The following is a 25,175-nucleotide window of genomic DNA, read 5'->3' as shown; positions in this document are numbered from 1 at the left end:
GTCATTGCAGACGTGGTTCTACCGATCATTGGCTCGGAATTCCTCTCATACTTCGACTTGGACGTCTGCGTTCGGCATCGTCGCCTCAAAGACAGGCTGACTGGTCTCACCAAGTCTGCAGGCTTGCCTGACAAAGATGCCATGGGCATCCGCACGCTGACACCTTCCTTTCCGTTCCCAAACAATTTGGCGGATTTTCCGGATTTAACAATGCCAACCAGCCTCATTGACAGAGCGACACACCACATCATCACTCTTGGTCCACCAGCAGCCGCTCGATCACGCCGCTTCTTTGAGGACTGTCTAGCAATCGTCAAATGGGAGTTAGGGCACTTGCTAGGGCTCTGCATTAAACACCGTCGGCTATTGCGTGGATTTCTCCACGGCATTTAGTGCCCAAGCGTGATCGCTGTGACTGGTGTACCTGTGTAGACTATCGCGCGTTGAACGCCAAGACTGTCCACGACAGCTATGGACTGCCTCACATACAAGACACATCGCGCCTGGACGGATGCGCCATGTTTAGCAATGTGGACCTGCTTAAGGCGTACCACCAAATTCCCATCGAACCAGCCGACATACCGTACACCACCGCCACGGTCCTCTTTGGCTTGCCTGATTACAGGCGGATGCCTTTTGGCGTCCGCAATACGGCCAACATCTTGTAGCGGTTCGTCGCTGAGGTCACGCGAGGCCTTTTGCAGTGTTCGCGTACATTGATGATGGCGTCATCGCCAGCCCTACGCCAGAAGATCATGAGCACCATCTACGCGCTTTGTTCCGACTTTTACAGCAGTACGGCCTGTTTTTGAACGCCTCCAAGGGTGTTTTGGACACATCTGACTTCGAGTTTTTGGGCCATCACATATCATCAGAGGGTATACGCCCTTTCGCCTCCCACGTTAAGACCATAGAGGCTTACCCCCAGCCTATAACACTGCGCTAGTTGCGCCAATCCTGGAGTTTGTTAATTTTTCCAGGCCTTTGTACCATATTCTGCAGAGCTGCGTCGCCCGCTCACCCACCTCTTTCAGTCTATCGCCGGCCCGTCATCTGCCATTTCCTGGTCATTAGAAGCCCAGGCCGCCTTTACTGCAGCCAAGCGAGTAGTCGCGAACGCCATGCTTCTTATCCATGGGCGCAGCAACGCCCCAACATCGGTGCCATCTTGCAGCAGTGCACTAACTCCGAATGGAGAACTTTGTCTGTTCACTCTCGGAAGCTACTTCCTGCTGAGACCCGCTACAGCGTCTTTGGCCAAGAGCTACTAGCCATCTACACTACGATACAGCACTTTCAACATTTCCTGAAAGGATGCCAGTTTTACGTGTTGGCCGATCATAAGCCACTGCCGTATACTTTCCGCACCAACTCATCGGAGTACGCGTCACGTAAAATCCCACTTCTTGCTTATATTTCAGAATTTACAACCGGCATCCGCCACACGAAATATGCCGAAAACACCACCGCCGATGCTTATTTTTGTATGGCCGCGGTTGACTGTCCATCTCGAACCGTCGACTGGGCCGCATTCCGTTCCGCACATCAGAGTGACAGAGAGCTCGCCGCTTTTTGTGAGAACCGCCGTACTCTCCGCCTACTGCTTTTGACCGGTTCATGCTTGCCTTGACTCTTGTGGTGCGACGTCTCAGCACACCGTCCCCGTCCTATTGTTCTGGCTTCACTACGTCGCAAGATTTTCCACTCTCTGTCACCCAAATTTTCGGACTACTCAGCGCCTTCTCACCCAGCGCCATGTCTTGCCCACAATTAACAGCGATACGCACGCTTGGACGCGCACATATCTGCCCTGCCAGACCACAAAGGTCTCCCGTTATACCAAGACGCCTCCCCAAGCCTTACATCCACCCTGCCATTGTTTCGGAGATGTACATCTATACATTGTAGGCCCTCTACCCGTGTCTCAGTTTTGGTTATATACTCACCATGGTCGACCATTTTGCACGCTGGCCGGAGGCTGTTCTCAAGCATGACATCACCGCTGAGACTGTTTCCCGCTCTTTCATTTCTGCGTGGGTATCTTGGTTTGCTTGTCCTGGTACCGTGACAGCAGACCACTGACTCCAGTGTGAGTCCTACTTGTATCCTTGCCTCAATCGCATTCTCGACGCCAGCCATTGTCGTAGCACTGCGTATCAGCCGTGTGCCAACGGTATGGTGGAACGCCTTCACCGACAACTGCAGATCGCCCTGGCTGCCCACCTTGATATCGCCACCTGTCTTGAAGCCTTGTTCTTGTGCTCCTGCGTTTTGGGCCGTCCTCCGCGCAAACCTATCGTGCTCAGCAGCAGAGCTGGTGTATGGTAGTTCTCTGCGTCACCCCGGAGACTTCTTTACATCAACGCTGCTACCTGCCCAACCACAAACATATCAACAACGCCCCCTCGACTATGTTAAAGACCTACGTCCCACCCCACCCGGTCCTTTCTGCCATTATACAATCATTAACCCCGACCAGGCCACTTCAACACAATTTTACCGCGCCATAACGCTGTCCGACCGCCGCTAACCTAGGCCTACGACAAACAATTCCGCGTGCTCCACCGCACTCCGAAAATCGCCACCCTATTACAGAACGGCAATGAAGATGCAGTGAGCTAAGGCCGCCTTAAGCCGGCGTGCATGGAGAGCGGGATGGAAAGCCTCGCATCTCCACCTGTCTTAGTGCTACGGTGCCATAGCCAACCCTCAGACCGGTTGCGACTTACAGTCTAGGCGGGGGCCCTTGCAGCACCCTTCTTTGGTCGGCGCCTGGAACACGGAGATCGCGAGCCTGCATAAGACAAAAATAAAGACGGCGCCTTCAGGTGGCATGCGAAGCCACTGCTCGCGGTTCTAATAGGGTCAGCTGTCTTTCTTCTTTACTCCTGATTCATAAGCCTACACACTCCTTAATGCTACGAATTGAGCTGCCTAACCAGGGGTGCTATGCAGGATGCGCCGAGCTTGGCGTAACTCGTAATCTTCATGAGCTCTGGCGACACCGCAAGATGTAAGTACTAATGGTACCAAGACACAGTTTATCTTTCGAGAAGCCTTCAGTTTCATTGGTTTATCTAGATTCACTCTGGGTGGCTATCATTCCTTCGGCGTTGCATTCTGGGTGGTCCACAAACAGAGTCTCACGTGAGCATACCATCGGTGCATGGTCGTGCCTTCTTTCGCTTGTTTGTCTTTCCACCGAGGGCATTACATGCAGAAGCAAGTTATAAAAGAAATGCATTTATTACAATAATATTAGTTACTTTAACGTGATTTAGAAGCATTTTAAAGCTTACAAGATATACACCGAATGCGTATCAGACTAATTTGTAATTTTGTACGCTTCGCATTATACCACAAGGGAAGGCTGTAGAGGCGTCATCACATCCGTTCACCGGGCGAGATTGGCGGCTAAGCATCCGAGAGGCCCAGTGTAAATAAACTCGTACGACGAGCCTGCAGTGCGCGACGTAGTGATCTTGCTCAACGATGGCCACTATACCTTGGATAGTTCTGTTCTTCCGTGAGCAATCTTTCCATGCACCCGTAAGACTGCCAATAGCTTCAGCGATTTTGCAGATCGCAACGCGTTCCTACTGTTCACGGCGTAATGCTAAAGAAACAACTTGTCCGGTGCTGTTTTTGTGAACGCGCTGATTTCCTCCACTTTGCGTGACTGCGAGCGTCACGAATATTACAGTGTGTGCAAAGACAGCCTATATTAGCTATGATGCGACAAAGAGGTGGCGCCGACGATAGATCTCGCAGCCCACACAGTGAAGGAGACATCTACAAACTGCAGATGAGTATATTTCTACTGTTTCATATTTAGCACAATACTAGTGCACGGATTAAGTCACATTCGTAGTAACAAACTCAATGACCAGCAGTTTAAAAAAAGCCCATGAGACCCTATGAGTGTCCTTGCTTTGACATGCACGTGGACTCGCAAAAATTTAAAGTGATCGCGTTTGCCCGAGCTTCGAAGCCACGCAATACCACATTCATGTCATCAATCAGGTAATTGAAAAATCTGCAGAGCATAAGAAACTTTTTACATGGCTTCAGTTAAAGCAAAATATATTTGGATTGATTAGATACACATACAGTCATAAACGTTCTACATTATAGAACACAAGAAGCACAATACCGTGGAAAATGTCGAGACTATGCAGTCATATTAATTCGCCACTAGCAGAGTGGAATAGCAATAAAAAAAAGGGTCAGGAAAGGAGTCAAAATCACCCAGGTGCTATCCACTGCACAGTTAGAAGTATTCGAACTATTACACTTAGGCGGACCTAGAGGGAGCATCGGAAGGTTGAATATTATGGAAAAGATAAAGGTAACCTTCACTAACATGGTGAGATAACAGAAATTCATGAGTGACATTCAGCCCGCAGAATCTATGGAAGAGTATTTTCATCCAGGTTAAATATCAATAGCAGGTACTGATATAAAGCAGGAAACTTATACAAAAATTTCATGGGTTTACCAGCACATAGACGGCATTAGCAAATCGTGATAGTCATTTTACCAATGTCCTTGGAAAATGTTTAGAATCATTGCATTCTACCGGTTATGCAATAGGGGACATAAACCTTCAGGTTAACAAAGAAAATAGAGAAGTCGAGGGCTGTGCAGAAAGCGAAGTGACAAAAATTGTTGGAGATAGCATTAATGCAGGAAGACAGTGGTGTAGTAAGCCGTGGCAACTGATATGCTAGTTGAGATTAAGAAAAAAATGGATTCGGCGGGCAGACCATGCACGTCTTGAATCACTTGTTGCCAATTCATAACAGGTGATTACATAAGCGTGACAGAATGGATGCCAAGGAGAGAGAACTGCAGCCGAGGATGGTAGAAAATTGCGTGATGAGACAAAAACATGATGTGTGTAGGCATAGGATTCAATCAGCTTGCATAAGATGGGGTTGTAGGGAGAGGCATTTGTTTTGCAGTCAACAAAAATAGGTTTGTGGTGCTGTCAGTAGAGACTCGTGAAGGTGCGGGGACACCTCAGCTGCTGGCACACTAATCAACGTGAGAATTGGCTCTGAAAAAGACAACCCCAGTTATGAAAAATAAAGCAACGTTGTCCCGACTCATTGTTTTATTATGCATACAACACTACAGGCTTCCACAGTTAAGGGCGCTTATTAACAATAGTGCAACGAGCATTTTTCTTTGTAAATAATGCTTTATATGCGGTTTATTCATTCCAACAATCCACTTTTTTTGCAGCAAAACATTCTGCTGCTGGAGGCACTCAACCACATGGTGGCAGTGGGCGAGCGCCAGGCACGTGCTCTTGAAAGAGTGCCAGAGGTCCAGACGGCTGCTCTGCAACAACAGTATCAGTGCCCTCACTGCTCTCCAGTCGAGCACCAGGAAGACACCTTATAAAGGAGCTTTCAGTTTATTATTTTGTTTATTATTCAAGAGCACGAATAAAATTATTGCAGTAAACATTGTGCTGTGCATATTAGGACACTTGTAACACGCACTTGGTGTCTCTTCAAAATGGACAAAAACGTAAGACAACGTGTGCCACTCTAGGACCATGAAAATGAAGAATACACTAATGTAGCATACACGTCATTGTGCTGTTTGTTCTTTCTATGTGCAAGAATACAGTGCGCATTGATTAGCCACAAGATGAACGGTGTGTGTAATTCACAATGAAAAGACAAAAAACACAGCAGGAGCTTAATAATGCTATCACCCATAGACTGTGCATATGAATGCAACACTCCCCGATTCAAACGTGCCATTACATGCACGTTCGATACCAAATGATCTTTAACAATGTCACATATTTGCATGTACTACTTTTCACACAGCTTAAGCCCTTGCATACCTCACTTGTGATGTATCCGTTTTATCGGCCAGATAATTGTACACTTTATCCTTTTGTGTTGTACGAAAAGCGGCATCCATTACAGTCGGATAAAACTTCAGAAGACAGGAGAGGCCCTGCCCAGATGACCAAAGCGCAGCAGCCCATTGCCTCCATGTCTAAGGAAATAGTCCCTCTCCAACTAGAGGGCATAGTGCATCTGGCGGCACGGCGTTAGTCTAGAGTGCGTACCCACTGGCGCAGGCTTGTGTTCACTTGCCTTGGAAGTGAAGATTTCACGGCCTCCTAGAGTTTCATCCGACTATAGAATCACGTAATGCCTTGCACCGGTTGCATAGACTTTAGCAACTTGATAGCACGCAATGATCAGGAACAGAAATCTATAAAGGTATCCAAGCAAAGCTGCCTGGCCACACTTTCATTAAGAGGAACTGTAAAAAGGTCACGCCAAATATTCCCGTGACTTACTCGAAAAACAGGTGGTGTTTGGCACTTCTCTAGAAGCAAAGACAGATTACAGTGAATGTTGTGTACCACATCAAAACAAACTGAACGTGGTTATCTGCACAGCATGTAATGGAAGCTTGTGCTTCACATAGGAAACAAACTGATATGTCCAGTACAAATGTTGAGTCCGATGTGCCGCCGAATATGTCATCAGTGCAAATATACAAATTACACTTTTCAAAGGCCCTTTATTGCACCCTTATTTTTGTATGAAGGTTCTTTCAATAAGTGTTTGTATTACACGAGCAGGTGGATTTGAAAGCAAAGCTTTGTTTGCAGACCTTCAGACTTCCACAATTGTGTGGCAAGGCACTGGCATCTTGTCAAATAGCTCACACTTCCTCCGTCCTGCACCAAACAAGCCCAATGCTCTATTTGAAGTTGGATCGCTCAACAATTCGATGGCACACAAAAGTAACACACACAGCAGAGCGTTCTGCTGTATTTCGCTTCTTTGTGTGCCGTCGAGTTGGAGTCCCCTACCGTCGTAGGGGACTCCAACCATTTAATTTTCTAATAGACTTATTAGCCCCGACACTAGTATATATTTATAACCTTTGTTTAAGTACCGGCGTCTTCCGAAAACAAATGCAGATTGCAAAGGTTGTTGCCTTACACAAAAGTGGATCTTTTTCTGATTATTCTAAATACAGACTAATATCGATTCTTCCAGTACTGTCTAAAGCTTTAGAAAAAAATATTCATTGCCGGTTGACTAATTTACTTTCTAAGTAAGCATTCTGTTCTTTCTTACTACCAGTTTGGATTTAGAAAACAGAGATCGACTGAGATGGCATTGAAAAAAGAAAAAGAAATTATAATTTCCGCCTTTGAAGGAAAGCTTCTTGTTCTCGGGATATATATAGGCTTATCCAAAGCATTTGATCTAATTGACCACTTCCTATTACCTCAGAAACTCAGTCACTATGGCATTAAGGGCATCAGTCTTGCTTTAGTACAGTCTTACCTAAAGTACCGTAAAGAAATGGTGGGTTTAAATAAAAACTCATCAGATGTTGAGCCAATCTCATCTGGTGTACCACAGGGAAGCATTTTAGGGCCTTTGTTGCTTTTAGTGTATATAAATTACATTTTTCATGCCCCCTTTCCGGTTCATCTCGTAGCTTACGCTGATGGTAGCGCAATGCTTGCCACAGGAAACACACTAGCTGAGTTATCCATCCGTGGCAACCAATTTTTGGAACATTTGCATCACTGGTGTAATAAAAATTGTCTTAAGGTAATACGAATAAAACAAAGGCTGTGATATAAAGAACAAAAAATAAAGTAGTAAGTGGTAATATCGAACTATTATTAGGTAATGACAAGATTGATATTGTATCCAGTATAATATCTCTCTGTGTTATATTCTCTGAGACACTCAAGTGGGACCTACAAACTGAAAATATTCGTGCTAAAATGAACAGGTTAAATGGCGTGTTATGTAAACATGGGTTAACCCTTCCCACACAGGTTAAACTCGTCATTTATAATACATATATAGCGCCAGTGATTATTCATTGCCACACAGTTTGGGGTACAACGACACAACACATTAAACAGCGCCTTCGTATTGCACAAAAGCGTGCGATAAGACTGATAGCTAATATACCGTGGAATGCTCACACCAGATAATATTTCAGGCTGTTCAATATTTTAAGAATAACAACCTTGTATGCGTTCAAACTGGTTTGCATTTACAAAACTGCTGTAGCAACGAACAATAACCTTATGCTAACAATGTTTCAGCTAGTATGTCATGAACCTACATATGATGTATGTACGTCACTCTGTATCATGGACCCTACCGTTAAGCCGCACCAAATACCGCACACAATCTTTATCGTACAATCTCCCTAGCTACCTAAATGTCCTCGAATATAATCGTTTTTCTCTTAGGTTACTTTCTACACAAACTTTCATGGAATTGATAAATCTTTTCGAGCCTTCGAACGAATAGCTCACCTGCGCAACTGTATGACAATGCATTGTAGGGGACTTCAATGAATTCTATTTATCTGTATTTTTGTCTACGTTGGCCTTAGAATTGTGTAATGGGAATTGGCGAAGAAATTGTGTAATTGCGTTAATTGTGTAAAATCATGACAATGTAATAGCTTATGTGTAAAATTACAATTATACTATAGATTACGAGTACTGTGATTTTGAATTCTGTTTCTGTGTATACTTTGCAACCTGTCGCATTGCCTTTGTTTTTCACCACACTGCTGCTCTGTAGGGCGTAGGGGGTCTTGAAGCTGCATTCGGCAGCTTTTTTCGTTCCGTCCTCTCTCATTTCTGTACTTTGTTTTGAGAGAAATAAAAATCTGTCTATCTTGTGTCCCGTCAAATTGTTGTGCAATTCAAATTCAAGCTTCTATAGCAATACACCCAGTATTCAACGTCTCCGATGCTCTAGTTATTAGGCCACAATGGCGCACATCTTTGAAATGTCCCAAAACAAATTAGCTCTCCAAATAATCACCACAAGCGTTAAATTTTGCAGCACAGGTGTATGCACGTGCCATATTCTTTACCACTAAACTCGCAGGAATCAAATGGGCAAGCATTTACCAGCCTTACTGCTGCCGTTACCATCACGACACCAATGAAAAGACAGTGCAGCGTTTCAGTAAAGGGAGTGCCGGAGACAAAGGTATGACAGTGAGGTTTACAATAAAATATCAGTTACAAGACATGTTCAATGTCAGAATATGCTGCATGTTGCTCATCCTACTTTGGCATTGCGGCAAGCTTTTACACGTTTGAGCGTATCACGTTTTGTGTAATCGTTGCTCTAAAGCTGTACAAAAGGTCTACTCCCTCTGCAATTCTTATTTTATCATGGCGGGTTAAAGGCCCACTTTTCATTGGCATCTGCACCACACTTCTCCCGATATGTAATTTTGCCTTGGTGGTTCATGACATGTTCACGCACACCAAGTTCTGCAGAGCATTGGATCTGCATCGTTCTACTGCCTAAGAATAAGAGCCCCATTATGAGACGAAAATATATGATTTGTCGATCAGCAATAACGCTGCCCCTCCCTCCCCCTCCCCCCCCAAAAAAAGAAATACACTGAATCTTTGGCACATGCATGAACACTGAACAGAGCAAACACGCTGAAGTATTTTCTTCATGCAAGCCAGCACATTAAGATTCTCAATGCATTTTCATTTCGCCACAAATGCATAGGCAGAACCGTCTTGGCGCAACATCCGCACCTTACGCTGCAATGAATTGTTCAATGCCTCGCTGTTTCATAGTGCGGCCGATAGATGACGCATAACCAAAATTCTGCATTATGCATACTAAGTAACCTACCAATGAAGAACCCCGAGTTCTTTATGAGATTAGCATTCATAGGGTACTTAACACAATTTGTGATATCCATTTATCCATATGTATTTAACTAACCTCATTCCCTAGAAAGTGAGCCATTTGGAAGGCAACCTAACAGACAAGTAGAACAATCGGCAAAAAGTCAGCAACCAGCGAGAAAGTCAGTGTCATAGGCAGCAGCATGTGAGATGTCGATAAGACAAAATTTAAATCGGCTACACAGAAGTGACAAATTTGGCAATATGGCATGTCTAGACATTGCTTCAATGCTAATCACAGTAACGCTGACATTGAAGGCGCCTTAATTCCTACGTACGTTCCGTCGACACACCCGACTACGTTCGTAATGTTCCCGCGAAGTAGGAAGCGTTCTTTTATATATGCCCGCTCAGCCGCAGTTTTCGGGATAGCCAGCCACCGCTTACGCACTGCCGCATCGATAAGCGCGTCAGACACATCTCTGACACAGCGGCTCACAGTAGTTTGATGAGGTCCAATGTAACGCTCGGCGCCGACGCTTCCCTGAAAACTCCCAGTCCCGTAGAAACGGAGGGCGCCGACGACTTGCTCTTCGACGGTGTGCGAATGAAGCCACCAACGCTCTCCACTGACGAGAGTCTTCGCCTAGCTCGTCAAACAGCCAGCGCACTGATGTCTTCGACAGTCGAAAATGACGCTGAAACTCCACGTCGGTCATGTAGGTGAACGGGTCCAGACGGTCTTACTGTCGCTTGCTACAGCTTGATGCAATGACACAGGCTCCTGCTGCCACCGTCGTATTCCCGAGTTGAACTCGGAGGGCGTTTCGCGATGTACGAGTTCAGCACGAGTTCGCCTGTCAATCAAAACCAGAGGTCACGCCCCGCGCGAGGCATGTAACTCTTGTGGGCGCGCCCACCACGGTTGGGCCACGCCCAACTCATTTTTCGGCAACAGCGACGCGGTGCCGAGCTGAGAGGCATCAACAATCTTGACCGCCGACATAAAGCACGCACAACGCACTGTGTTCGGTGGTGTACTGAGCAACACTATCAAAAACAAAGCGTTGACTGTCGTTGGCTTATGCATATATCTTTTGGGCTGAGGTTGCCCCAAAACACGGTTTCATTGTCTGCATTGTGGCGAGGTAGCGCACAGTAAATAATTATCAGCACGTCACTGTAGCTGCTTGCAAGGCGTTGATGCGCCGGGGTGCACGACGATACTCAGGAGTCCGTATCGCAGCAGTCGTTTGAGATGGGTGCTCTGTCGTCGGTGATGTATCGGAGCCACAGCGTCGCAAACACGATCACCGACCGAGAATCGCTAGCTTTTTAGACCCAGTGCAATGGCATTGGTTGATCACAAGTACTGCGCACTCAACATTTCCAACACCTTCCTCCGTTCGAAGTCTCATTTCATAACTACGCACAAGGGCCCTCACCGGCCAAAATGTAATTGCTGCGGTGTCGTTGCGATATCCATCTGCGATCGCTGCTGGTTCCAGCAGAGGTAATCCGCGAGCACCTTGAAGTGCACAACACACTCAAATACTGCGTACAATCGCACAGAGGCACCTTCACTAGGCAAGCGACGACAAGCGATAAATTGTCTTCGCAATGCATCGCAGAGGCTTCGCGCGTAAAGATAAACTGGCACATTTTCACTGTACTGCGTCAATACGGACCCTAAAATAACGTACTGCGATTTTACAGTGACAGCCGTTGCTCCCGTATCTATGACTAGTGTGTCGCTTTTAGTTAGTAAAGCGGCGGCCTTAATAGCCTAGTGAAGCGCCTGCGATGAACAGCCGTACCACAGCGCTGCGTTTCTATTCCCCTAATAGAAAAAGAATGGCCATAACTGAATTTATTGAGAATAGCACTGAAGCGTCTTTAGGTGACTGGTCATCATATGAACTCCATCGTGCGTGCGGCCGCTTCAATATATCCGCTTTCAAGCTTTCGCTTCACTGTGGCCACTCGCGGCAAGAAGCGCCAAATTTTATAATTTGCTCGATCTCCGTTTGTCATAAGAAATTTCTAGCATTCAAAACGAAAAAGAGATACTTAAAGAAATAAACATTTCTGTTATTTTATTTGTTGTATTTTAACGTATTCGATTGAGCGAAAGTGTAGGTGCAAGAATGCGCCGCATCTACAATGTTCGCTTTCGACGGAGGATAGAAAGATAGTGCCCGAAAGAGGAGGCACGCCCTTGACGCGCCCGAGAAAAGCGTGGCAAGTGGCTCACGGCAAGCGTGCAGATAGACAGCGGGACATTCCCGCTACTTCTAAGTTGCGATAATCCGTTGATAAGGATACGCGGCACTGGCGCGTTTCGTTGTGCAGCCTTCTGCGCTTATAACGTGCAAGCAGCGTGACGCTCAGAGTGCGCTCATGTTGTCATACGCGGCTTTTTGTCTACGTCTTTTTCCCCTGTAGCTATTGCGCGTTCCCCACTATGTCTGTTCACTGACTGCCGTCGCGCAAACTCGTGTAAAACTCGGGTGAACGAGAAACTCGGCGCATCCTCCCTAGAACTCCAGCACATCATATTGAGGCAAGTTGACGCAAGTCCCCTTCGGTGGCTCTGTAGCTGTATTTCTTTGTTTCTCTCTTTCCAGAATGAGAGCCCTCCACATTTGTTGGTTGTGTTAGAGTCACTGTGCTTAGCCTGTATTCGCTGTGAGGAAATTGCAGTAGCAAGTAGCTCAGGACTCTGACGGTGCCTGGTTCCGCTAATGAATATTGAAATGGCTAAGCAATTCTCAAGATCTTGGACCAGAACATTCATCCGCAAGCGTATTGACTGCAGCGTTGTAGATTTGTGAAGAAGTTTGTGCTGGCAAGCAAAGCTCAGACGACTCCAAATTTTATTAACTACAGGCCGCTAATAGCCCTGTTCGTGTATTGTCTTGGTTCGTGATGTTAGCGGCCTCAAAGTAAGATTATAAATGTCCCAAACGAAAACTCCATTGCCGCTTTTGGACCGGCGTCACTATACCCACTAAAGCCATTTTAATAGTGGTACGGAGGAGCCACGACTTAATAAATGACAAAAGAACACAAAAACCGAGAAGTAACAGCAGTGTGTCTACTGCACTCGTACCTATCGCGTAATCTGAGCCAGGGTTATGCTGGTCTCTTTCAATGACATATCAAAATTCCCTTCTGCGAATATATATCTATATGACAGGGCCATCCCGGTTAACGAGCATCCCATCACGGGAGCATGGTGTTTTGTTATGACATATTGTTAAAAATAGGCCATCTAAGACATGAAAGCTTTTTTTTTTGCATAATTTTCTAAATTTCACCTATGTGTTCATTCGCGAACCATGGCAGCGAACGAGCACCAACGGTGATTTTAGTGTATTGGGTCGTGTGCTCAAATTAATGAAAGTTAAGGGACGAATGCACAACGACGATATGTTTGTAATCGAAGAGAATGCAGGTCAGCTCCTTGAAGAAGTAGCGAAACTGACAAAATGCTAGGTTGACACCGCATTCTCACTTCAGAAAGAGCGACCTTGCTCTGGCGTAAGGGTCAATTCGTTTTAGCAGAAAGCGATGCGGTCAACCGATACGCTATGTTTAGTTGTAGTACCTCTTCTGTGGCTGAACGGCCGAGTCATTTCTTTCGTAACAAATCAAGCGCAAACATGTTCTTTTTTTTGATGGAGGGGGGACGGGAGATATTGATCGTATATTTGCTGAGCGCACCTTTATCGTATGAAAAGCAGACGTTGAATTGCAATTCCACCGAAGCTCAGTTGGCTTGGAATACGAGGTTAGCGGATCAGGAAACGCTTGCGAGACGTGCGCTGTGCGCTCTGAACATTTGGTAAGAAGAAGATAGTACATAAAATTCTCGCGTAAACATTATACTATCGGTTCGATAGTATCATGATGACGATGTATGTAATTTATGTGCACGGTGGTATGAAGGGGGTCTTTGAGCAATATTAAGGATATCTTCCGCAATAAAAGCTTCAGCTTTGTTGAATCAGCTTTTTTGCCAACATGAAATGCATATACATTTAAAATTATAGACAGTTTATTGTTCAACCAAACCTTCTTATATTCTGGCATGTTCTACTGTATATCTCGTCGTAGAACCTACTGTGCTTATGTCATATACCACATCCTTTCCGCTGCACCCCTTACATGGCCTGCCATATTGTACTTGTACATTTTCCACTGGAAAATCACGGTTATACTCGGATATCACTGTTTTCTTCTGTCTTTAGCGTTGCTATTCTCATGCTTCGTAACATACTTACTTTAGAGGCGGCCTCATAGTCTTCTCCCACTCCTCTATTATTCTTGGAGAATCTGCCAGTCGCCGCGGCGCTATGTGGCTGCGGTGGCGCGCTGCTATAATCGACGTCACGGGATCAAATCCGGATTACGGCGATCCCACTTTTATGTGGGCAAAATGCCAAAATGTCCGTGTCCCATGCATTGAGGGCACGTAAAGCTCCCCTGGAATTCATAATTACTATGGAGTCCCCCGCTACGACGTGTCGCATTATGAAATCGTGATTGTGGCACGCAAAACCCAAGAACACATTGGTTGAAGATTTTGCATCTGTGTTTTTACTGCTTCTCAGTCCAAACCACTTGCCTTAGTTGCCGTGTGTAGGCCTTAGCCACGCTATAGGCCGGACTGGGATGAGGCTACGTATTTTAATCAATACATACTTAGATAAGAAAATAATATTAAAATACATACTGCCTCATTCTTGTTATGGAACAGAGCACAATAGAAGGGGCGACAGTATAAAGTATGACACTGTAGAAATCAAACGACTATAAAAGCAATTACACGAATGTTAAAATACAGTACTCCGTTTTATACATAGAAAAGGGAGAACGTACAAGAACAAAAACAAATTTACACCGCAGTTATCCTGTGAAGGGCCAGCCGCACTTCTGAACCTAGCTTGCTATAGGCTTTCGTATCCCCAAAACGTGAATTAATATAATCTACAATTTGTCAGTAGAACTAATGTTACAAAAGACAGCAGATATGGCGTCTGTTTGTTAAACGAACTAAAGCGTTGGTTTAACAAAACATTTTCAACATTGTTTTTAAGTGAATGGAACGAGTAGGTCTCGTAGATCAGGGCAGCAAAGGGGTGATAGTAATAAATCACCGCACGTCATGGTCCTCCAAAAACAATATTTTCAGGCTTTCACATTTTTGCATTGTTGACCGGGGTTCTAACTTATAAAAGCTAAAGAAAATTGTTGCCAATGTTTGCCAGCTTAAATCTTCCTGGCTTGTTTTCTCTGAACGGTTTCGAGTATATCAAGTTAGGAGGTATTATATGATCCAAAACTACTGAAGCATATTCAAACACTGGTAGTATGTAACTTCTACATTCCAGGATATAAATTGTCTTCCGCCAGCCTTTTCGGTCTCCGGAATGTCTTCAATGTCATATTTTGACTGTCCTTCCTTTGTTGATAATTTGGGACGCTGGTTTAATGTTGTGCTCAACTGTTGGCCGAGCCATTCTGGTAAATTAGTGGAATGAAACCTGCTATTGGACCCAGACTTGGAAGCAGAGGGAAGTTTACCAATGGCATGGGGGAACATGTGCCTTGTGCTTCAAAGTCAGTGGAACAATCATGAGTAAGCTGTTGATAGGGGACGTCAGTGATGACGTCGCCGTACTGAAAGAAATATGCATCCACATTGATCTGCTTGACATTAAAGGCGTAGAAATTCGCCGAAAAATACGACGCAGCCTACTGCGAATTTTTAGCGCTGCTGCTTAGGCGTTTAGAATTGAGAATAGATTGGCTCAAGGAATGTGATTCTGAAGGATAGGGCCCTCTCGGCTGCGGCGCTCCGCTTCTGCTCGGGTAGGTCGTTCAACAGCAGCGGCAGACAACGCATTTCAAGCGTTAGCGTCGCTCGTTGTTTACAAAGAAAGCGCCAACATGAGAATGCGTGGCTCACGCGGAGCGCATTGTGTAGCGGCAGCGTCGCAGCGAAAGTAGCCAGTGTGCAGTGCATATGAAGTTAACGCCAGCGCTTTGTTTCCATATATTGTATCGGAGGACACCCTCGCCTCGTGCCTGTTCGCCGCCGTGGAGCACTCTGCGTCCGTTGTCCCACTTTCCTCCTCACCCTTTCTCCATGCTGTCCTCTTCCGCTTTCCCCCTCGCGCTCTCATCGCTCTTGCCGTCTTTCACCCACCGATACGCTCCGCCTTCAGTCTTTCATCCTTCGCTGTGCTCGTTCGCTCGGTTAGGCCGAGGACGCCGATGCTCACCGCAGGAACTGAGCGTCTAAGAGCTGCGCTCTAAAAAGCGAGTGGAATGTAAAGGCCCAATCACACGCGGTGAATTGTGCGCGCCTGGCTAGGCGTCACGCGTCTGCGAGGCCGTACGCGCCTGTCCTACGCGTCTAGAGAGGGTAGACGCGCAGGAATCGCGCGCGTCAAGGAGGTCTTGATCTTGGGCGTCATTTTGAGCGTACGCGACGGAAGTGGCAGCTTGTGCACCGACGTCACGTGGCCCGCATGTACACTTCCGGCGGTTCGGAAAGGTTGTTGAAGCTTTAGAATCGTGCTGAGACGCCGGGAGTCGCTGTTGGTTTCGTGTCGATAGAGCACAGATGCTATGGAGGCGATCAACAACGAAGCGCTGATCACCTGCGTTGAGGCTCAACCTGCGCTTTGGTAGCAGGCGAAACACAAGCGCCACAAGAACAAGCGCATGACGAGGTGGTCGCGGATCGTCACGCCCAACGCGGCCGAACAGGTGAGTGCTCGGAAGTTTATACGGGCATCATACCGGAGCAGTTTCCATCGCGATCGAGCCCGATCGGGATCGGATTTTGTTATCACGATTGCCTGTACTGCGCAATCTGCGTAGAACCGATCGTGATCGAGAAATTTGATCGCGCTCGATCGCGATCGAAAGCCTAGCTGTGTGGCACTGATATAAGCTGCCACTCTCATCAGCCGACTCGCAGCTAGATATCGAATCTGTGCAGATGATGTTATCACAGCGCTGCAGAAGTGATGGAAGTCCCTGGGGAATAAATTTTGGCGCCTGGGAAAATGTTTCAGAAAGAAAAGAGCCGCGCCAGTCGACGTTCAGGACGACGTTATCTGGCTGTCTTTCGACCAGATGATGTTCCTGCGCTACACAATGGAGTGTAGACCGTAAGTGATCTTGAAGTTTCCATCTTAGCCGGCGTGTTAAAAATGAAACACGGGATTCTAGTGCTTTCACTTTACCACGTTGACCTGAGTGATGCCGTATGTTTGTATTATAGCTGGCTGGCAATGCACCGCACTTATGGGAATCGACTCAAAGTTGTGCTTATAGAATAAATGGACGCACAGTATGCATTATATTCAGCTTTGCATAATTGGCGAGAAAATATTTGTGCGGCATCGCTGCTCCGATTATCGCATATTTCGTTAAATGTGATCCGGTAAGGGGACATACAAGCAGTACAAGGATAGTTTTGTATATTTATTTACTTAGGTACCCACAAAGCCAGTTTGGCTTTGCAGTGGGGAGCAGAGAAAGCAGAAATACAGGTACAAAATAACAAGTAAAATAGCACAAGCACATAAAAGCCTAACAATAAAGCATAAGACAGAAATACAGAGAATATCACATACAAATTAGCAGGATGAATAAAAAGAAAAGGGCTTGCATGATACACACACAAAAACAAAACACAAAAGATGCAAGTAGTTTCTTTTGATTCTGTGCACTGATCCTAGAAGGCAGCGTGCAAGTGAATGGCCAGAATTTAACCGAATATTGAATGTTGCTATATTCACTTGTGTCTTGGTCACTGCAATGAACAGCTTTAATTTTGCATTTTGTTGCTTGCCAGCAGTGTGCAAATCGGTGCTTCATCACAGACCCTCAAATATTACCTAGCTTGCTTAGGGATTCACTCAGTGTCATCATGCTGTAGGAATAAATGCACCATAGTACTGACAACATTGTTAGCTGTGTAATTGATAATTCTTCTTTTTGTGTCTGCTCAGCAGTGTCCTTACCTAATTATCAGCCTGCGGTAATTCTGCAGATTCCAGGTGCTGTGGTTACTGGTTTAAGCGAGGCTTTCGGAATGTTTGTTGAGAACGCTGTTCCTGTTTAGCTAAATTTCCAAAGAAAGACTAGATGATCCAGTTAAACACATTCGCACTGTGCAAAAATTGATTATTGAAATTTTGCATGCCAAAACCACGATCTAGTTACATTACTATAATTGGGATTTGCATTACGTCCGGTACTGGTCACTCGTGCAAGACAGTAGCCAGTAGTCAGCTGGGATGACAATGGTTCAACGACTACATTAATATCAGTATGAGGCATTCAGTAATAGCTATTTGGCCAGACAGTAGGAGCAGCGGTGGGAAAGTCCAGATAAGAGGCAAAAAAAGCTTGGCTTTAAGAAACCTTCTGGAAGGGTTTGCTCGCTAAGATGAGCTTTACTGGGCCGAAACACCGTTTACAAGGCAGATGGCAAGATGACAAACATGATTATACGTAACTCCCTAAATACAAACAACAAGTGCACTGACTACTGCGTACGCAGCTTCACACTGTCTTTAGACGTATATTCAGTTAAGAAAAACTGTTTAGAATGAGATGAAGTTTACAAAGAAGTGCAAGGAAAAAAAAGTTACTAGCCAAGAACGTTTCAAGTAGAAAAACTAGAACAGGAGAGAGCCTTATGCTAAAGCAAGACCTAACAATACTACTACTCTATGTCTAGAAAGTGCAAGCATAGATAGGTCTTTCTACACGAAACTTATTAGTGGTTTTACTGATTAAATGTAGTGGAATGCTTGTTGCTGATTATTTCAAAACTGAAACATTCCAAATATCAAGCACTGTTTTGAGTAGAAGTTATCACGAGGCTTTAGGCATGCAGATCTCGTAAGAACTGCCTAAATGCATCACAAGCAAAAAGAGAAAAAAATACAAAAGCTACACTTAAGCGCATGCCGAAACTGTTCATTCTGGTTCTGTAGGCAAGCCACTTTTTTCCTTACAAAACTGACTCAGAGCTTCAGTGTTCTCTAATAAAATCCCACATTAAAACAAATGTGGACGGATTTGAGCCTTCATATATTTTTGCATTCAGACTGGCACATTATTTACACATTGACAATATGTGCAATCCTTATTAAGCTCACATGCAGCATGTCTGCCAACCTTCCACCAGTGCCCCCACCGAGTGAGGAGGGAAGTGCTGCAGACATCTTAACAAAATATGTGTCAGTTTTCCGATCTGGCAACACTTGAAATGTCATCACCGTCAAGTGAAGAGCCACAAGCGTCAGCATCGACTCTGTCTTCGGCGTCGCATGAGTCTGTGGAGTCTCAGAACATTTTGGAATCTCTTGAATCACTGATGTTTCAAGAAGGTCTGGTTCCTGATGCTTCTGAGGCACACCACAGCAGGCCGCAGTCACAAGCATCGCTGGCTTCAGCAGGCAGTTGCAGGCTGGATACGTTGGGAAGCATTGCTTCTGAAGCAACGTCAAGAGGGAGGAAACGGAAAAAGAAAGATAAGAGTCAGTTATTATTTGAGGAATTAGGCAATGTTTCATGTACAATCAAAAGATGCAAACCACAGGACGACCTCAAACTTTTGCCGTCTCTCTGCTCAAACACATGAGAGAGGTCAGTGAGGATAAGCATGTCAATATGAAAATTAAATTGATGCAAGTAGTAAATTAATTCAAAGATTATTGTTTTTTAATGTATGCTTTCTGTATAATAAAGCCGAGATGATGAAACAAAAGGAAATCATTGATGAATTTAATTACTTTATACTGAAGTGGAGAAATACGGAGGAAACTTAAAGTATATGAAAAGGTAACTTCCCATTCGTGGGAGACGAACCCATAACCTTTGAATTATGCTTGCATTGCTTTACCAGTAGAGCTGCAGCAATGGCTATCCCTCTGCAAACTTTATTGAGCCTGTATGTGCATGTACTAGATCTCACCATGGTTGTGTTAGCCAGTGTTACTCGTACAAGAACACTCCATAAGCCTAATCTAGTACACATAAACATTCTAAGAAATCGATGGTGGAATAGCATCCAGCTCAATTGGTTTTGGGTTTAGCTGCCACCAGTGGCAAGTTATAATTTGTCCACTTTCATTTCCCTTCTCCTTGTGATGTCGACATTACAAATAAAATGACAGTTATTTTCCTTTATGCTTTATATATGTTTCCTTGTCTGCCGTTGTCGTATAAAAGCCCCTCAGCTCTTCTTTTTTGTTCATTTTACATTTTGTTGTATCCATATTTTTGTGCGGTATTATTCAAGAATTTCATAAAGTTGATATCTGTGGGCCTGGTTGGTTGGCCATTGCTGCTGTAGAGGTGTGTGAAGATGTTTTAGCAACACACCTACGATAAAGAAGCACTGACTTGCAACTAATGGTTTGTTGTTGCAAGACAGATGTTTATCGCGTTCATCTGTGTTTAGTCATTCAGCCTGTCTTGCAGCAATGAACCTTTTTGAGTTCACCACCTGTGCATGTAGAGTTTGTGCATGCATCTAGAGATGCCTGTACATGCCTGTAAATAAAAAGAAATGTAATGGACCTACAACCAGTCCCCACTGAAAATTTCGGTTATATGCTGCAAGTTGTAAAGCCTGTTGGGGCGTTCTAGCAGCGCAAGCATTTTTCAAATTGTTTTGTTATTATTAGAAGAGGTAGCAGAAAGGGAAAAGTCGTGCCACCACATAGCCAGGAGGCGAGGTTCACTGCCAACATACACAACCTCTACCTCTCCCACAACTATCATCCACAAGCCACATTCCTTGTATTTCTTTTTTGGTGTTCCGTGGCTCAGTTCCAGAGTTGGTTTTGCATGTTCTGCATTGGATGTTTGGCGAAAGTTTTTGTACGTAATCAGTGACATTGAAGGCAGTGCGTAAATGAGACATTTATACGTATGACCCTGCTTCTCTGGCAGGAAGCAAGGTTACCTGACAGGAGCTGTGAAGAGCATGTGAACTTTAAAAAAATTCTTAAGCTGAAAAAAATGTTACAAATTTCTGCGGCGGTCGTACTTTTCTGCAGTTGTTTAATACTTTTCAGGTACGATCGCCACTATACGACTTACACACCACTGCAGAGTCTAGCTGCCTCAATCCCCACACAGTAAGCCAAGGCAACGTCTTTTATGTCTTGCCTGGATGCCAAGTACCTTGAATGCAAGTTGAAAAAAAGTTAGTACCCATGTCTCAATTGTTTGCGTACTAATTATGATGACATGACTTTTCTTGAAAATGATCTGCATGGCTGTGGGGGCCCTTTTTGGGTGACATACGATCAAAATTCATTTGTGTGGGTTAGCTACTACTTTTGCATAATACTACAAGCATTCCTCAGTGCATGTTTTACAGGTTGCGCAAGGTCAAAAGCACTGAGGAAGCTTTTGTGCAATGCCATTCGATGGCAGTTTTTTTATTAAGTTAGCCATAACTGCTACACTCGTGATGCACTAAGTTGAAACTTTGTCTCTGTGATCATGTGATCTTTTTTTTCTGGTATTTCTTTTCACGCGCATTGTCAGTACCTTCATTACTATTTCTCGTTTTGTATCAGCATTTTGTGTCCCATTTTTATTTGTTTATGAGTTATTAAATATTTAGTTGTGGATAATGAAATAGATTAGGTATTAGTATTTTTTATGTACGCTCATTGTCAGTCGTTTCATTCTTTCGTTTGTTTTGCTTCAATGTTTTGTGATGCCTTCGTGATTTGGCTGCCAAAAGGTGGCGGGCAGTATTATGTAAATAAAATAAAATAAATGATAGAATAAATGACAAAGAAACGGTGTTCTTCTATATTCCTGCAATTGCACGTTATTAGTCTAGGTGCAACTATCCTTTACACACCTCAATGCTACAGCAAGTCGTTCTCCAGGCTCCAGGGGTGTCTCGAATGTGGTTCTGCCGTGTGAGGTCCTCTGCGACAAAGCTCAATAGCTTGTCAAAGAGCTGTGTCATCTTGCGAAAGAACTTGTAGAAGAATCCGTGGTCATCGTGACGTATCCGTTGCATCTGTAAATATTTGTGCATTATTACCTGGCAGAAGGACCGTGCCCTGCGCGCATACACTCGCAGGTACTGGGAGCTGTACACTTTTCACTGACAAACACGCATAGCCACTAGCCATGATTAACTTTACCCCCTGCTTGGTTTATATGCTTGAATACAAGCAGTGTCTCGGCAAAACAGGAGAGCTGGTCAACGGTATATTAAAAAAAATCGTCCGGCCACTGCCAAGGAACTTCCGAAATTAGTTGCACAGCATTTAAGCCTGCCAGGTCACAATTTAATTACATTACACTTGATATTCTACAGTCACACTTCTGAGAGAAAGAAAATATAGGAAATTGTATCTCATCCACAAGCTTTATATATGACAACCAACACGTGTAAAAGGGTGTTCTCGAATCTATGTGCTATACTAATGGCACAAATATAACTAGCAGTCCTTAATATTTTGTAGGGGTGTGCTAACACCGAAAAGTAGATTTAGAATAGAATATCAAATGAAATGAAGACAAAATAAGCTGGATATCAAATAAAATATGGAATAGCAGAAAATGTATTATAAAACTTAATCCTTACAAATATTGAGCAAGAGGGTGCTACACAAGATCTGTATAAACAGTATGGTCTACTGTTAATAAAGAAGGAAGCTCCAAATTAATATTACAGATCGTCTGTTAAATAGAATCAAGTGCTTCTTCCCGTCTGAAGCTGAAGAATTAGTGACAGTATGTTGTAATGCACACACGGATTAGACAGACGGCTGTTGAAACGTCGTGAGGTGTCGTCACTACGTATCCAATATACGATCTGTGTGCTTCCGGCGGCTAATCAGCCCGATCTTCCCCTATGCTTTCGAGCTTTCCGAACTACACCCTGCTCTTGTCGTTCCCTCTGTTCGCGTACGTCACGTTATCGTTTCGAACGGTGCTGGCAACCTGAATGAACCTTGCACCGATGACGCGATGATGTTCTGCGAAATGGGCGTTCGCGGGCTGCGAGTACGATCCCCGCATTACTACTTTAACCCTTTCACTTATGCGCGCACTTAAATACGCTGATAAGTAATTGCTGTCCCGACGAAGATAAGTCCCCATGTTCAAACACTGGCTCCTAGTTCTACCACTGTAGATCATCGAAAAGAAAGAAGTTACTCACAGCCGTAAAGTCCTTCTTCTTTACGCAGTTGAAAGACCGGCCGGACCTTCCAACGTCGCCGCAGACGCTTTCTGCGCTCCCGCCGCCTTTGCAAGAGCAGCCGCAGCAAAAGCTTCTTTCTCAACTGATACATCGCGGGAAGAGAACGCTGATGCCGGCGAAGTAAGCGACTAAGCAAAAGCTCGACAGCAACGTCGTGTGTGGTCGCGCGCAGATGTTAGCTGCAGTCGTGGGCAAGCAGACGCTATCGCGCGTGATGTTGATCATTGACGTAACTTTTCTTGTTATAAAGATGTGTAGATAAAGACGGCGCGTGTTTATCGACTTAAAAACAATGTACTAGCTTTAACATTGATAAATTAAATGGAAATGGCTGGCCATAATGAAATTAAGGATAAACTTTTCTCAAAGCCAAAGACGAACCTTTCCGCCATCGCTGGTCTGTCAGCCCTGTGCTACGCGCAGCGAAGCGCGCACGTGTGCGCCTATCATGTGGCTGGCCGCCCTTCCCTTCATCACCCACGTACGCGCACGCAGACGCGTACGCTTACGTGTACGCGTATCGAGATGCGTATCCCATGCTGCGTGTGGTTGGGCCTTAATGGATTGCAAGGAGAGACGTGGACTGGTTGCGCGCCTGCTTTTCGAAGACTCGGCCAATGCGACGGTGATGCCGCAGACCATGTCGACAAATACACCGACTCCAGTGGCGTGGTCGAGAAAATAAACATAAGCAGGTGATTTGTTTACGGACCAACCGCAAGTGCTCTTTATGATTTTTGCCACCCAGAGGGCAGGAGTGATGCTGTTGCGTGCAACGACCCGGAAACGACACTGCGAATGGAGTGCAATGATAGGGGAGCCATGCGATGGTGGCTACAATGGCCCCAAATTTTAGCACAATACTCCGGCAAATTAAAAACGAGAATATTGTTGCCGATAGCCGAGATGGTAGCTATAAGGATCACCATGGTATCTGCCAGATCTACAAGGTCGCAAAAGCCAGGTATGTTTTGAGAACTATCATACATACGTAGACCGTAAAACGGCTGATAAAAAGCTCGCAATAGAGAGTAATTCAAGAACACCAGCCTTCTTCAAGGTTAACATTACAGGTGGCAAATAAACTGCGTGTGTGCGTGTGATCGCTCACCGCTTATGCTCGGACAGTCAGCAGGAGACGGTTTAGCTGAAAAAGCCAAATCGGTACACTGAACGCGTCATTTGTAGTGGTGCAGGGAGCCTAGGCTGACCGATTGGCAACAACATCGTGCACAATACAAATTGACAAGAATGCGACACAAGTAGGCCACATGCCATGCACACTTGTTCCCCACAGCAAAATCGTTAGATACACGATTATTCCAGGGTCACATATTGTCTTTTACAAAGAACGCCTTGAAAAGTCCTGATGAAAAAAAGATAACACTAATATCAGTCTCTATATAGCAGGAACTCAAATAGAATAAGTCGAATACGGTGATAAATGTTATGGTACGGAAAACTGTTCTAAATGTGAACAACCTAATTTTAACGCATATTCATCGTTTCCGTTACAATCACAGTCACACTCAAGCTTAGCTCAGTTGAGCAATGTATGCACAATCAAAGGCGAGTTAAAAGAAAGTGTTACCTTTGCAGCTCTTAGACTTGATTGCACCACCATAAGTTTACATTCGAAAATGCTTAGAGAGGTGGTAAACAGAAGCACAGTAAAAAGATGATTTGTCACCATGCTTTATCTGGGTAAACGTCGAGTCCGACTGCACATGAGAATTCCGGGAGCAGCCACACGGGCCATGAAGCAATAGTCTTTTATATATATATATATATATATATATATATATATATATATATATACTGTAACGTGCGGTTCACAGGTGCACCGCGCAAGACTAACGCAGCGATGCATTGTGTTTTATGTCATCTCGGCACCTGCAGGTATTTTCAAGGTTGTTTTGTGCGCACATCCGCTGCAACAAAAATTGAATCGTCTATGTTACAATCCCATCTTCATACCTGTTTGCGACCCGCCGCGGTTGCTCAGTGGCTATGGTGTTAGGCTGCTGAGCACGAGGTCGCGGGATCTAATCCCGGCCACGGCGGCCGCATTTCGATGGGGGCGAAATGCGAAAACACCCGTGTACTTAGATTTAGGTGCACGTTAAAGAACCCCGGGTGGTCGAAATTTCCGGAGTCCTCCACTACGGCGTGCCTCATAATCAGAAAGTGGTTTTGGCACGTAAA

The 25,175-nt window shown here is 44.8% G+C and overlaps 1 protein-coding gene and 2 long non-coding RNA genes across 7 annotated transcripts in view; 1 reads left to right on the top strand and 2 right to left on the bottom strand.

Annotated features, from left to right (window-relative positions):
- Positions 1–24,731, bottom strand: part of LOC126534049 (uncharacterized) — a 48,212-nt gene extending 23,481 nt beyond the window's left edge. For 2 of the 4 annotated variants that reach the window (XR_008613191.2, XR_008613190.2), the window contains exons 1-2: positions 24,562–24,731; positions 2,730–2,794 (exon numbers count right to left, since the gene is read on the bottom strand). Coding sequence is in view for 1 of the 4 variants with exons in the window: in XM_050181270.3 (XP_050037227.1) it covers positions 24,562–24,663 (102 nt within the window). In the remaining 3 variants the exon portion in view is untranslated. The remainder of the gene's footprint in view (positions 1–2,729; positions 2,795–24,561) is intronic. The other 2 variants (XR_011895743.1, XM_050181270.3) reach the window with 1 other exon arrangement.
- Positions 17,180–24,555, bottom strand: LOC140219476 (uncharacterized). 2 transcript variants are annotated; one of them, XR_011895744.1, is made up of 3 exons: positions 22,929–24,555; positions 21,612–21,776; positions 17,180–19,218 (listed from the first exon to the last, which is right to left on the bottom strand). It is a non-coding gene; the product is annotated as an uncharacterized lncRNA (long non-coding RNA). The 2 variants fall into 2 exon arrangements; XR_011895745.1 differs by having other exon boundaries at positions 17,180–19,215.
- Positions 23,845–25,175, top strand: part of LOC129385689 (uncharacterized) — a 32,863-nt gene continuing 31,532 nt past the window's right edge. The window contains exon 1 of the long non-coding RNA XR_008613192.2: positions 23,845–23,934. This is a non-coding gene — a long non-coding RNA (uncharacterized lncRNA). The remainder of the gene's footprint in view (positions 23,935–25,175) is intronic.

The sequence above is a fragment of the Dermacentor andersoni genome, chromosome 7 (assembly GCF_023375885.2).
Source record: "Dermacentor andersoni chromosome 7, qqDerAnde1_hic_scaffold, whole genome shotgun sequence".
Taxonomy (NCBI): Eukaryota; Metazoa; Arthropoda; class Arachnida; order Ixodida; family Ixodidae; genus Dermacentor; species Dermacentor andersoni.
The sequence above is the reverse complement of the archived record's forward strand: the minus strand, read 5'-3'. Positions and strand labels throughout refer to the sequence as shown.